Consider the following 12,784-nt stretch of genomic DNA (forward strand, 5'->3'; position numbering starts at 1 on the left):
TAAAAATGGTTTAAGTAGCACTGAAACCCACACATATAGATATTTAATGATAGCTGTAGTCAGTGTGTGCGTTAAGAAGAGTCACTGTGCAATATACTCTTTGTTTACTTGGCTGTCATTCATGTGAAATTGATTGACAATGTTTTGTAGTTCCTGTGAAATGGATTCAGTGCAGTCAATAAATTCTGAATTTCTTCAGTGACACAGATATCGTGATGAAATTTCTTGCAATATATCAATTATCGCAGAATTGCTGTATCGTGATATTATCGTTATAGTGAGCAAAATATTGTGATAGTATCGTATCGTGAGGTACCTGGTGATACCCAGCCCTACATTACAGTAGTATGAGTAAAAGGTCAGCAGTCTGTACCAGCGAACACTAAGCTCATCATTCAGTGAAGTCTGAATGAGTCAACAGGTTCACAAGAAAAACTCCTTTCTCTTGCCTGGAAGTACAACAAAAAATATTGTACATATTGAACTGCTCTTTCAGGAACAAGCTTGTATTCTTAATAGCATCTGTAGAGAAGTAAATTTCAAAACACTGCTTAAAATCTTTGACACCTTAAATTACTTTAAACTTTTAATTTGCAAACACTACAAACCCATCATGTCTGTCATTCATGTTAACATGTCCATGAATGACACGCAGATCATTTCCAAAAGCAGGCTATTTATTGTTTCTTAACTACTTGAAGAAAACACAACAGATCTAATGTAAGACAGAGCACATGTTCAAATACGAGTGTAGAATATAGTTATTTTATATATTTTAAATACTGCATATTATATGTATATTGCTTTTTTTACCCGTCATTCTGCAGTCCCCTCAGAGCATATCTATTTTTGTTTTTAACCTGTCCTTACCAAAAATGCGCAAGACTGATCACATAATGAAGCCTTTAGATTCACTCTAAAGCATTTTCCCCTTTTAAAACAAACATACTGAACAGATTGAGAAGTTGACATTTTTTTTATCGCTTTGCACTTTAAATGAATATTTACTTATTCTATTTTTATTTCTCACCTTTAACATATTTTTCATTGACATTTTTTATCACCTCTGTTTGGTTTTCTGTTTCAGTGCAGTTATTGCACAAACAATAGGCAATAAGACAAAGAAACACTGTTTAGCATCTGACCAGAAGTGCATAAAGCAGTAAAAGTGCAGAGTGACGTACAGATATATCTAAACAAGCAGTAACAGGTAGATACCCTTAGATATAGGCACAGCATAAACCTACTGACCTGCCGAACATGTTGTCATTATTGCATGTACTAAACTGTACAAGGCCCTTCTCCTGCAAGTCTTTTGGCCTCTTTAATTTCTCAGAACTTTATAGGAAGTACACCATCTGCATACAGTACGATGGATTGGAGTCTTGCATAACTGAAAAATGACTTGTTTCCCAACTTCCTCTGTGCTGTCAGCCACATTTCTGGGGTTCATTTCATATTTTCCACATTAACAAAACAAGCTACCTATAGGGAAAAGCTGAGAGATAGGGTCAATATTAGGGGCCGGTTTCTGGAGAAGAGAGAACACAACACATTTGAGTAGAATATAAGACTTTACTGTCAGACGTTAATGAAATGAAAGTGTATTTGTACTCTTACACAATTTTAACACAAACCTGTATTCTCACATGTTCTATTTGATACAGAAAGGATGTGTGAAGAGCTTATAACAACATTAACACAGAAAAATAAATACGAAATACAACTTGATCTTATATTACAGGTCACATTCAAACCTACAGTTATGACTCATGTTTACGCAGTTCACAGTAAAAAAAAACAAAAAAAACCCACAATGTTGATGAAAAATGGCTTTTTCCTGAATGACGGGTATTCAGGCATCATCAAGCGCCTCACAAACTATTCAGCCCATGAGATCAGCATGTGACTACACTCTAGTTTCCTGTCCCTTGTAACTCGAAACTCTTGGCGAGGAGCGGGGATATTGAGCATCAAGTCTCGTCTTGTGACTCTAAGTAAATTGGCTTGGCCTGCTTCCTCAGGCGCTGCTGTGTTCGCAGCTTCCTGCCTTTCTGAGTCGCCAGTCCCAGTGGTGGTAGGTAGGTCTACGGGGATGTTCAGAGAAACAAAATATGTGAATAAAAGTTGTCAACAACACAGAGAAAAACAATCTAATCTGTATAAATTACGGTTATTACTTACAGCCCTTGGATATGGGTTCCTGTAATGCAGACCTGTGAAAAAAATGAATGTCAGTGTTGATAGCTGCCATTGTATAAAAACTGCAAAAGCAGTGGCTACAAAATATCGCTCTTCATACTTCCTTCTTCAAGCAGTTTATATTCACTTTGATTGCATGTTTTGAGTATTTAATTCTTGCTCATTTCTACGCCAAAACACAACAAACCAATAGTAGATAGTAGATGACAGGATCATGTCTTATCTTTATTAATAGATTTTTGATTTACATGAATGATTGTGGCGATGAAACACCAGATTATGATGAAACTCTAGGATGCATATTTCTCACCTCAAAAACTGTTCACTATGAAGCATTTAAGACTATTAAGACTCTGTACAAACCCTGCTCTTTGCTTGCAATTAAAATACTGTTTTATATATAAAAAACAAAAAAACAAAGCATGCCAGAAAATAATACTTTTCTGAACTTATGTGTGCTATTCATAACATCGAGTTTTCTGATTATCTTATGGTAACTGATGATAATATAAACCCTGCTCATGCTGATGGTTCTGCTTTTACTGCAGATAAAACGGATCATTCTTTGGCAATCCGCTCAGTCAATGTTTACTCGTCATCTTACTCATGCTGAAACACAGAAGCACGTCAGCTGAACTTGTTTAGTCACTCAGTTACAAATACTGTGGCAATCCAGTATCTATCACATCGTTTTACTGTCAGCCTTACTGTCTCGTAACTGTGGTCCTCATCCAAATTGGATAAGACTTAGTCAAGACTTATGTAAGGAAACCTGTTGCATCCCCCTTACCTATTTCTATCCTTGCTTCACATTCTTCTATACACCTCTTTATGGATTCTTGATCTGTGAGCTGAGAAGAAGCAAACAGAAGAAAGGATTAGTCATATAAACAGCTATAAAACAACTGCTTTTTCATTTCAGTAAGCAAGAACTGTGTTGTTGTTCACACCTGCTGGTTCTGTCTGAAGAGAGTGCGGGCCTCCTGAATTATGTACTTTCTCTCAGTCTCTGTTTCACTCGTTACCCCGCTCTGTGCCTGCCAGGTTCGGGCAATGCGAAACACCCGCGTGTACAGCGACAACACCGTCCTGCGAGTGGAGGCCGTCATCGGGGCTCCAAAACAGAGGTTCTCAAAAAAAAAAAAAAAAAAACAGGTTTTAAATTGGATAGAAAATAATAATGTCATTACAAACCATGTTCATACTGTGTACAATGCTCAATTCCTGATAAATATGGTTAATATATATAATATGGTTAATGTAATATTTATTTATACACATATATATATATATATATATATATATATATATATATATACATACATACATACATACATACATACATACATACATACATATATATATATATATATATATATATATATATATATATATATATATATATATATATATATATATATATATATTGTATTACACAACAGGCCCCTAATTTGATACTAATTAACCTGGAAATAGCTTTCATGAATGACAAAGTAACTGGAGAATAGAAAAAAAGCCTTTCTAGTGTTCCCAGGGTCTAATTAATCTGGTAGGGTGCTCTAAAGTTCCCATTAATTATTGTGAAAACAGCATACTAAATGTGGGAGTGTCATTATTTGCCAAGAGACCGAGACACTAACCAGTACTATTCTGGGATTACACCAAACGTGCCAGAGTTTAATTTGTTTGTGGCAATTTGATTAAACAAATCTTATTTTTTTAATTTGTATACATGATGTGAGCAAAAGAATCTCAGTTAAAATGACAAAGATATACCCACAAGAATAGTTAATGATGAAGGCCTGCCTTAATTGGAGATGCATCTTAGCTGTGCAAATTTCCCAACAAATATGCGATTTATTTCAATAGTCAAGCCCTTTTGATAAGCAATCACCTGGGACCTTGAAGCAAATTGTTATCCAATCGTTCCCATCATTCAACACTAGATGTCGCTAAAACCAACACAGGGCTTTTATCCCAACACAGCCTTAAGTAACTATTACATGACTTGACTGAGGTATTAATCCAATGTACCGATAACGTGTTCCGATTAAAGGAAGTCTCCTAATAAGTATAATGCTATTAGCGCCTTTGAATTGATTCTTGATTCCCAAACAGAGAGCATGAGGCAACAATTCATCACTTGTCAACATGAAGCTAGCTCTGCTTGAGCTTTCTCCAGACAGTTCTAACAATGTAGCTCTGGCTGCTGTTAAAGAAAAAGGATTACTGTCGACTCGAGTCCCATTTAAATTAACACCTTACATTAGCGTTGTCGCTCATTATCTTTGACAATTTACGTTAATATTGCAGAACTTGACCTACCAACTGTGTCTGAGGATAGCTTGGCAGTAGCTTGCTAGGACAGCAGAAACACATTGTCGCCTGAAGATGACGTGTTTCCCAACCTGGCTTCTAAACGGGGAGGTCGCACAGAAGAAATTTTAAAAAGACACATTTTAACGTGTGTCTCTGAATTTTCGTCGTTCATAAAGTTGGGGATGATTACCTATATGAAGTGGAAGCAACATTTTTGTAATAAAATGTTTATTATTACAATTATAAGGCATTTCGGATAAGTTATAATAGGTTTTGACACATTTTCGAGGATTCAATATTATAATGTCAGCCGTATCTGTAACTTGTAATTAAAAATATATGCATCAGTATTTTTTACACAGTTATATATGCATTTGGATGACAGTTTGTTTTCATAAGCACAGAACTGTGTTACAATTAAAAGATTTATAGTATCGATGCCATCGCTGAGAGGAGGATCAGCTGTTGGTTGCTTGTAAGCAGAGAGGAAGTGATGCAGGAAAATGCCCACAATGTAGCTACACTCAATGACTAAAAGGGGGAAGCACAAAGAAATTGGCTGCTTTAGTCCGAGATGGTCTTTTAACTCACTCCAAAGAGCTAGCATAATTGAAAACGGATTCAAAGGCACACACTGGTTGCCAGCTCTTTACTTATTTCCATTCAAAAAAGCGGAATATAATTCGATATTGATGTGGAAGTTTTTGTCAGCTGGCGGCTAACCAGTTAGCCATAGCAATCTGAGTTAACGCGACGAGTTTGCTTCAGTTCGTTTCTGATCGTATACCCAAACCCTGGCCAACTTACCAACTGCTTAATTTGTGCTGGCATTCCCGACGTGATGTATATCCAATTCCACACAATAGAATTTCCACAAAAGGTAAGTTTCTCTCCGGGGATAATTGTGGTATTTCTCGGTGTCTTAATCGAAAGACCTAGCTTAGCCGATAGCTAACTTTTAGTTAACCGAGCTGATGCTAGCTAGCTATGGCGACGTCGTCAGGGCCAGGCATTTCTAATGTAAATGTCCCAGCGGCGGTGATGTCTCGTTAATCGATAACTGCCTCATAACAGGCACTATCTGAAATAGTAAGTGGGTAAATTTGCCAGGTGTTAATTGACATCGAAACGCTGTTTACGTGACATTTTTGGGTGGTGTGCGTGTCCTGTTAAGCTCACTTGATCCTGTTTGTGCTCGCCACTTCCCAATGAACATAACTTGGTAAAAAGAAATAACGTTAATGCCTGTTAACGTTACTTAGCGTCAGCTACGTAATTTAACTGAGGATGTGCTTTGACAACAGTGTTGGCAGCTATCAAGCATTTGTTTTCTAGCTCAAGTATGTCATCTGGCAGTTTTAGCACTATTAATATGTTTTAGTTAAAGTAATTGCTGTATACTGAATTGTTCGGCTAACCCAGCATGCTAGTTGGTTGAGGATGATCATTAAGATTGCTGATTAATAAGCAGACCTGTAGACGTCCATCAGATGTTCAGTGGAGTTAGCCTGGATGGGCTAGTTAGACATTTGCCCCAACATGTCCAGTGCAGTGATCAGTACAGTTTGATTTGCTCCGATGATGAATATATACATGTATACACTTGTGTTAGCTAATGTGAGAACAAGAATCAGTCACTGGTCACAACAGAAAGTAAGAGTTTGTTTCAGAAGTAAGTTGTGGCTCTGACAACAGGGTCCATGAGCTTGAATTCACAACAAAGCATAGCTGTGCCCCTGTTAGAGGTCTGTCACAGGACAACCATCAAAGTGTTTTAACCCCAGAACCAAAAATATAGTCTTGTCCACAGTATACAATATATTTTCCGTACATAATGTTCTTTGCAGCTATTTGTCAGTAGTTGAATGATGCTGCAATAAGGAGAGCAGTTTTAATTACACATTCATTGCATGTTGACAAAAATAGTCCTGCAGGTTTGGGTATGATGAGCTATCGCTTTCTGCTTATGATGACAATATAATATGTCTTTTCAGCATTGCGGATGTCAAGGTCACAGTGATGGAGCAGAATAGGAAGACACTTTGGTCTGTGGCCAATGCCATCTGAGGGACTGTCTGTAAGTAATTCCTCCAACCAGCTACTTTATTAGTCATTTAACACTTGACCGAGTCATGCATTTTATGTGCGGATGTGACGGTGGAATGATTAATCGCATTAAACGCAAAAATTAAATAAGGTGCTTTGAGATTAACTGGGTAAGCAGAAAAGAGATAATGCTTTTATTTGCGTTGCGTAAGTTTGATTGCCGCAGTTCAGTCAGTAATCAGATTTTCACCCTCCTCTCCATTAAAGCATGTCACTTCTTTGATTTTTGCATGTTCTGCAGATACATTTTCATCCTCATTATTAGATATTTTTCTTGCCAGTCACAAGTAAGAGTTCCTGACAGCGATGTTCCTCATGAGCTGGACATCCTTTATCTTTTCCATGTGTTTATGTCCTCTCTCCGAAAAATCTATAAAGGGGCATGGATGACCAAGTAATTACGTTTCTCTTAGTTTTTTCTTCATCTCAAAGAGGAAAGTGTTGTACATTGACTTCTTTTTACCAAAGAACAATCACGCTAAAGTAAATTACACATTATGACTTGCCCTGAAAACTGGAATATCTTTTCTACGTTTCAGCACAGTAACTCCACAGTCTCAGTCCATGGTTTCTATTTTAGCAATTTAATCACGTTTTTGATTGCACTGTTTTCATCTGCTCCCTCCCGTCAAATGTCTGACACTATATTTTACCTCCTGATACCAAGCGAAGGTAAACACAGTTTTACACAAGCTATTTATTCCAATACAGTAAAGGGTTACATGAAATGAAATGTGACAGGATAAAGCTAAAGGGAGTAAAGAAAACTAAAGGTTATGTTGTGGCTCTGTGAAAAACAAAAGCAGTTCTACCATAGTAGGTTTCTGTTGTTACCAGGCATTTTTTTCTTAATTTATTTGTAAAGGTTTCTATAATTATCGGCGATGTGCGTATGTATTCAAACAGACTCTTGTTTTCTCTCCTCATCACTTTTTCAGGGTTTTGAAGTCTGGCAGTGCAAGACCTGGATCGTGGCAGCTTTGGCACAGGTGAATTAATTATTGACACTCAGTGTTAAAAAAAATCCCAGATTTTCTTATACTATCAGCCAGACAAATGACATCTTTTGATGTGAGCTCGAATCCATGCCGATTAACATTTTAAAAATTGTTTTCCACCTCAGGCCTGAGGGTATGTTGAGACGTCTCGCCAGGTCACAGCAGAGGCGTCTAGGCGGTTCGGACGGGGACTGAAGGTGCGGAGGAAAGACAGGCGAGGGACCAGGGAGAACGACATGGGCCAGTGTGTCACCAAGTGTAAGAATCCAACGTCCTCACTCGGCAGCAAGAGTGGAGACAAGGAGAGCAGCTCCAAGTCCCACCACAAGAAAGGAGGCAGTGCTGGCGGCTGTGGGGGCCACAAGGACGAGCCCAGCGCCCCGTGTAGCAAAGCCACCAGCGAGCTGTCGAATGGCACCAAGGCGTTGGAGGTTACAGTGGAGTCACCGGTCATCCCTGCACTGATGGGGGAACCACGCAAGGACGAGTGTCTGGATGGAGATGGGCTGTCTATGCTGCGCATTGATGAGCTGTTCTGCTGCTACAAAGATGAACACGAAGACGCCATCTTGGAGGAGGGCATGGAGAGGTTTTGTAATGACCTGTGTGTGGACCCAGCAGAGTTTCGTGTGCTTGTTCTTGCCTGGAAGTTTCAAGCAGCTACCATGTGCAAGTTTACAAGGTAAGGTGGAGTTTTTGGGAAATGGGGTGTGTTGTCTGGTATTTGTTGATCAGGATAAACAAGCAAAACTACTGCACAGTGGTATGCTATAGCGTGTGATCTGAGTGGACAAAAGACCATAGTTTCATTAGTGCCTCCACTGATTTAATTACCCAGTAAGACCCTGTATCTGCTACCACTCATGGATCACAGACTACTTTAAGTCACTTGCATAACACATCACATTTATTTTGGTATTATATTTGCCAATCCTCAATGGGACCTGTTCCAACAAATCAGCTCAGGTTTTTGAAAAATTCTGTCAGGATTCCTGGAACCTGAGATATATCTAGTGAATCAGCCCACATTCCCACCAGTTTTGAGTGGAACCATTGTGATCAAGGATGTGTCATTAACAGACGACATTTCACAATGTACAACAGCCTGGATAATATGACACACCCGGGTAGCATTTCAGGTCCAGGAAAACCTGCTATCTTTTTCACAAACCAGAAGAGAACTTATGGAAAAGGGGTGAGAGTGTCCTGGTGGCCCATTCCCTTGTTGCGTCTCCTAGATGTCTCTTTTCTCATGTTTTCTCTTTTTACCATCGCTGTCAGTCTATGCAATGAAGGTGAGAATCTTCCCCCCCAAAAAAAAAACCCTTCTTAAATCTTTAACATTACGTCATGTAAAAAGACCTTGAAACTTGCTCCACAACACTCACCCTTCTGTTCCCTGTAACATGCTGTCAGCTATGTTGCCTGAAGTGAAAACATTACCCAGGATTCTCAAGTGAAACTGTGAGATTGAGGCCAATCAAGGCGTTTTTTGATTATTGGTTACAGCCTGATCCATGTCAGACCCTTTTGGTTATTGTAACACCCTTCACTCAGTGCACACCGGCTACAAAAAACTCCTCAATGCATTTCAGGTTTCAATCCAAATGACATTGAACTGGAACGCCACGCCTCTAAAGTGTTGCCTTTGGCTGAGAGCTGTGATTGAACTTGAGTATCTTGTTCGTGCATGGGATTAAGCGAGGCAGTCCAAACAATGCAATGTTTGAATGCAAAGGTATTTGCCAGAAACACCTTTCTAAAGTACATTGGCATAGTTCTTTTCATTATAGGCAGTGCACCGGCAACCCCCTGCATGTTGTAAGGACGGACTGATGACACATGACCAGCACTTTGTACAATTGCATGTCAGTGAGAATGTCACCTCTACTACTGACCAGGCTGCTGGCGCCAGCGAAAAAGTGAAACATCGGGACATCATTAGAAAATTCAGTGTAATTTTTAAATTGGCCACGTTTAAAGGGAAAGTTTATTTTAGCTATAATTAATGGCACTTCCCCTTATTTATTCAAATAATATTTTGTCTTCATTGGTTATTGATCATATAAGTTTTTCTCTAAAGTACTGCTTACTAAGTATCACCCACAACTAGTAACTGGCTTGATGTCTTATAACTGAACCTCTAGCCACAGAAGCAACTTCCCGCCTGTTTAACCTTCTAGTCTGTGGGCCATCCCTCCCACCCCTCAAACACTCAGCTGCCCAACTGAACACACACAAACACACATTCACACACACAAACACACATTCACACGCACCTGTTTCCCACTGTCAGGTAAGGGGGCACACAGGAAATGGATCCTGCTGTGCACTCCCACTCTGCAGTCAGTGTCGGAGATGAATAGGGCTGCCCGCTGGCTGGGTTGCTTGTGACTGCTCCCCCTCTCTGATTTTTAACTCAGCACTTTTCTCTCCAGCGGCTTTGGACAACACCGCACTCTGGTTACCACCATGTTTCATTGTCACCTGATGCTTACTGAAGCTGTTTATATTACATTTGACTTTGAAAGCCTATTATGTTGTATATCTGCCTGGGTTGAGGCCCAGAGCACTGAAGGGAAATGATGTTTGTCAATGTCTCATTGAAAGAATGAACAGTTTGAAGTGCAATTTTAAAATCTATTCCCTAAAGGGTAGTTGTGGTACTTGGCTCATCACGAAATTTTAGGGTAACCTTGAATGAGTCTTGTATTTCTGCTTACAAAACGAATCTCATACATTAACAAAAACGACCATCTATAATGCTGTCAGACATGCAATAACAACCTGATGAGTTACCCCCAAGAAATACATTATCCGCCATTGCAGCTGTGTCGTGGTTGCCAGTTGAGGAGTTGTACTTGACCAATTCCGAAACGTTCTAAGAATCATTTATACACCAAAAAATGTAAATATATGGCCCAGGGATAAAAATACCACAATTCCCTAAGCTATTATAATAATTATCATAAGCTATTGTAATTTGTATCTATTAGCTATTAGTTAGCTGTGGTGCTGTTAAATTTGCTTTGTTGAAGAGTATAATGTTTTAAATATAATCTTTATCTTTTAGGCCTCACTATCCTTACCAAATTGAGTTTTATTCTGATGTCCGGTTCTGTTTGCTTTGTTTCACCAGGAAGGAGTTTGTCGAAGGCTGCAAGGCTATCCAGGCAGACAGCCTCGAGGGTATCTGCTCACGTTTCCCCTGCATGCTGGTGGATGCCAAGGGAGAGGAGAACTTCAAGGACTTGTACCGCTTCACCTTCCAGTTTGGCCTGGACGCTGACGAGGGCCAGCGCTCGTTGCAGCGCGAAATCGCCATCGCCCTATGGCGCCTGGTTTTCACACAGGACATGCCTGCGATCTTGGAGCACTGGCTGGACTTCCTAGCGGAGAACCCCTCAGGTATTCGGGGCATCTCAAGGGACACGTGGAACATGTTCCTCAACTTCACCCAGGCGATCGGGCCTGACCTGAGCAACTACAGCGAGGACGAGGCGTGGCCCAGCCTCTTCGACACCTTTGTGGAGTGGGAGCTGGAGCGCAGGAAAAAAGAGGAGGAACAGGCACTGATGGCAAAGGAGGAAGAGGGGAGGTGTACTGAGACAGAGTGTTCTCCCAACACAGACAGACTTGAAACAGAGGGAAGCCGCGGCTCACAGACGTGGGGGGGCCACTGACCGGGAAACAAGAAATATTTGAAAGGAAGGAAAGGATATGACCTGCGCGTGAACTGTACATCTGTGAATCATTGGATGAATATTAGTATTACCATTACGGCTGTTCATTTCGCTCTCCTTTTCTGTTGGGGTGGGATTCCTGCTTCGCATCCTTATTGTTTGTTTTCTGAAAGGGCTCTAAGAACCATTATGTTTTAAGCACTTCTATTTAAGTTATTGTTTTACTTTTCCTCTCCTCCCATGAGTGTTTTTTTAGTAATTGGACATCTGGTCCATTTTAACCTGCACCTACCTACCATAACCCAGCAGATATAGCTCAGTAAAGGCTTGGTTTTAAAAACAGGCAACAGAAAGCCATAACATTTACCCACAATTATCACATAGACAGTGTTTATTTTTGGCCTGGTAATATTGCTGATGTGTTTTTTTGTACAAGGAAATAATTAATAATAAAGAAGAAGGGAAAAATTAGGCAACTGGTCTACAAATAACTCCTTACTACCAAAACACAAGATTTACCGTAAGGGTCATGGTCAGTGAAATCATCTTTATTGGACTAATCTAGTTAGATTGTATGCTTTTATCTTGCAGTGCTGTGAGGATAAATTGGTTGCACTTGTATTGCCTTCACAAGTGTCTGCCTGCAATTATATGGCAGACAGTAATGGATTACAATTCTGTCATAAGGGCATTTTATTTCTTAAATTGATGCAAAGTTGTAACATCCATTTCAAAATCCAACTTGGTTTCCACAGTAACAGGCCCACCCTCTCTTCTGCGTTGAGTGTTTTTTTGAGTGCAGTGAGCGGCTTAGCTTGTTTAAGCAGCTGGCTGTGCTCCCCCTTTGACCTCTAGCATGTACCATTTTGATGTCCACCTATTTTCAAGAAGCAGTTAAGTGTATACAACACAATGATGCTGGCTTTTTAAAAAAAAAATCAGATTCTTCTAATTTTAGGGAAGTCTGTAAACACAACAAATTGGCTAAAGCTACATCTTTGTCATTTCTCGACAGAAGACGCAAAACGTGCGCGCACACTTCACAAACAACGTCGACTGCTGCTGGTGATGGTTGTAACGGACTGCACAGAAAAAAACAATGGCATGCTTAGTGGCTATACTCGCAGTGCTTTGCAGAGAGATTGATGTCAACCACATTATTTCCATTTTAAAACTTTTTCCAAACTGTAGATTGATCTCAAGTATAGCCTAGGCATGTTTTGGGATAAGTGGATGAGTGTCACCTTGATATTCTGGCTAATCAGGAGTCTGTGATATGGGTCCAGTGTGGTGAGAGGGTGGCCATAACCTGAGCTGTTTGGTTTACATCTACAATGGTTTTATTTCAGACCCCTTTGTCCTTTTTTTTATATAAAATGTATTGATTTATAATAAATAAAAACAGTGTTGAACTTTTGACTGTTGACCATGAAAATCTGTGTCAAATTACTTCCAAGATCTCTTTTGTTTTTTCCT

The 12,784-nt window shown here is 39.7% G+C and overlaps 2 protein-coding genes across 3 annotated transcripts; one reads left to right on the forward strand and one right to left on the reverse strand.

Moving 5' to 3' along the window:
- Positions 1–1,555: 1,555 nt before the first annotated feature.
- Positions 1,556–5,461, reverse strand: lyrm1 (LYR motif containing 1). Of its 2 annotated transcripts, none has more exons than XM_030400819.1 (5): positions 5,329–5,461; positions 3,153–3,332; positions 2,993–3,053; positions 2,185–2,216; positions 1,556–2,087 (listed from the first exon to the last, which is right to left on the reverse strand). In XM_030400819.1, exons 1-5 carry the CDS (start codon positions 5,350–5,352, stop codon positions 1,974–1,976), a joined length of 411 nt encoding a protein of 136 aa, XP_030256679.1. In that variant the 5' UTR covers positions 5,353–5,461; the 3' UTR covers positions 1,556–1,973. The 2 variants fall into 2 exon arrangements, with proteins under 2 accessions (XP_030256679.1, XP_030256678.1); XM_030400818.1 differs by lacking the exon at positions 5,329–5,461 and adding an exon at positions 4,528–4,617.
- On the forward strand, positions 5,109–12,732 carry dcun1d3 (defective in cullin neddylation 1 domain containing 3). Its single transcript, XM_030400817.1, has 5 exons — positions 5,109–5,401; positions 6,516–6,598; positions 7,566–7,616; positions 7,751–8,307; positions 10,765–12,732. The coding sequence occupies exons 4-5, from the start codon at positions 7,862–7,864 to the stop codon at positions 11,306–11,308; spliced, it is 990 nt and encodes a 329-aa protein (XP_030256677.1). The 5' UTR covers positions 5,109–5,401; positions 6,516–6,598; positions 7,566–7,616; positions 7,751–7,861; the 3' UTR covers positions 11,309–12,732.
- The last annotated feature ends 52 nt before the right edge of the window (positions 12,733–12,784 follow it).

The sequence above is a fragment of the Sparus aurata genome, chromosome 20 (genome assembly GCF_900880675.1).
Source record: "Sparus aurata chromosome 20, fSpaAur1.1, whole genome shotgun sequence".
NCBI classification, from domain to species: Eukaryota; Metazoa; Chordata; class Actinopteri; order Spariformes; family Sparidae; genus Sparus; species Sparus aurata.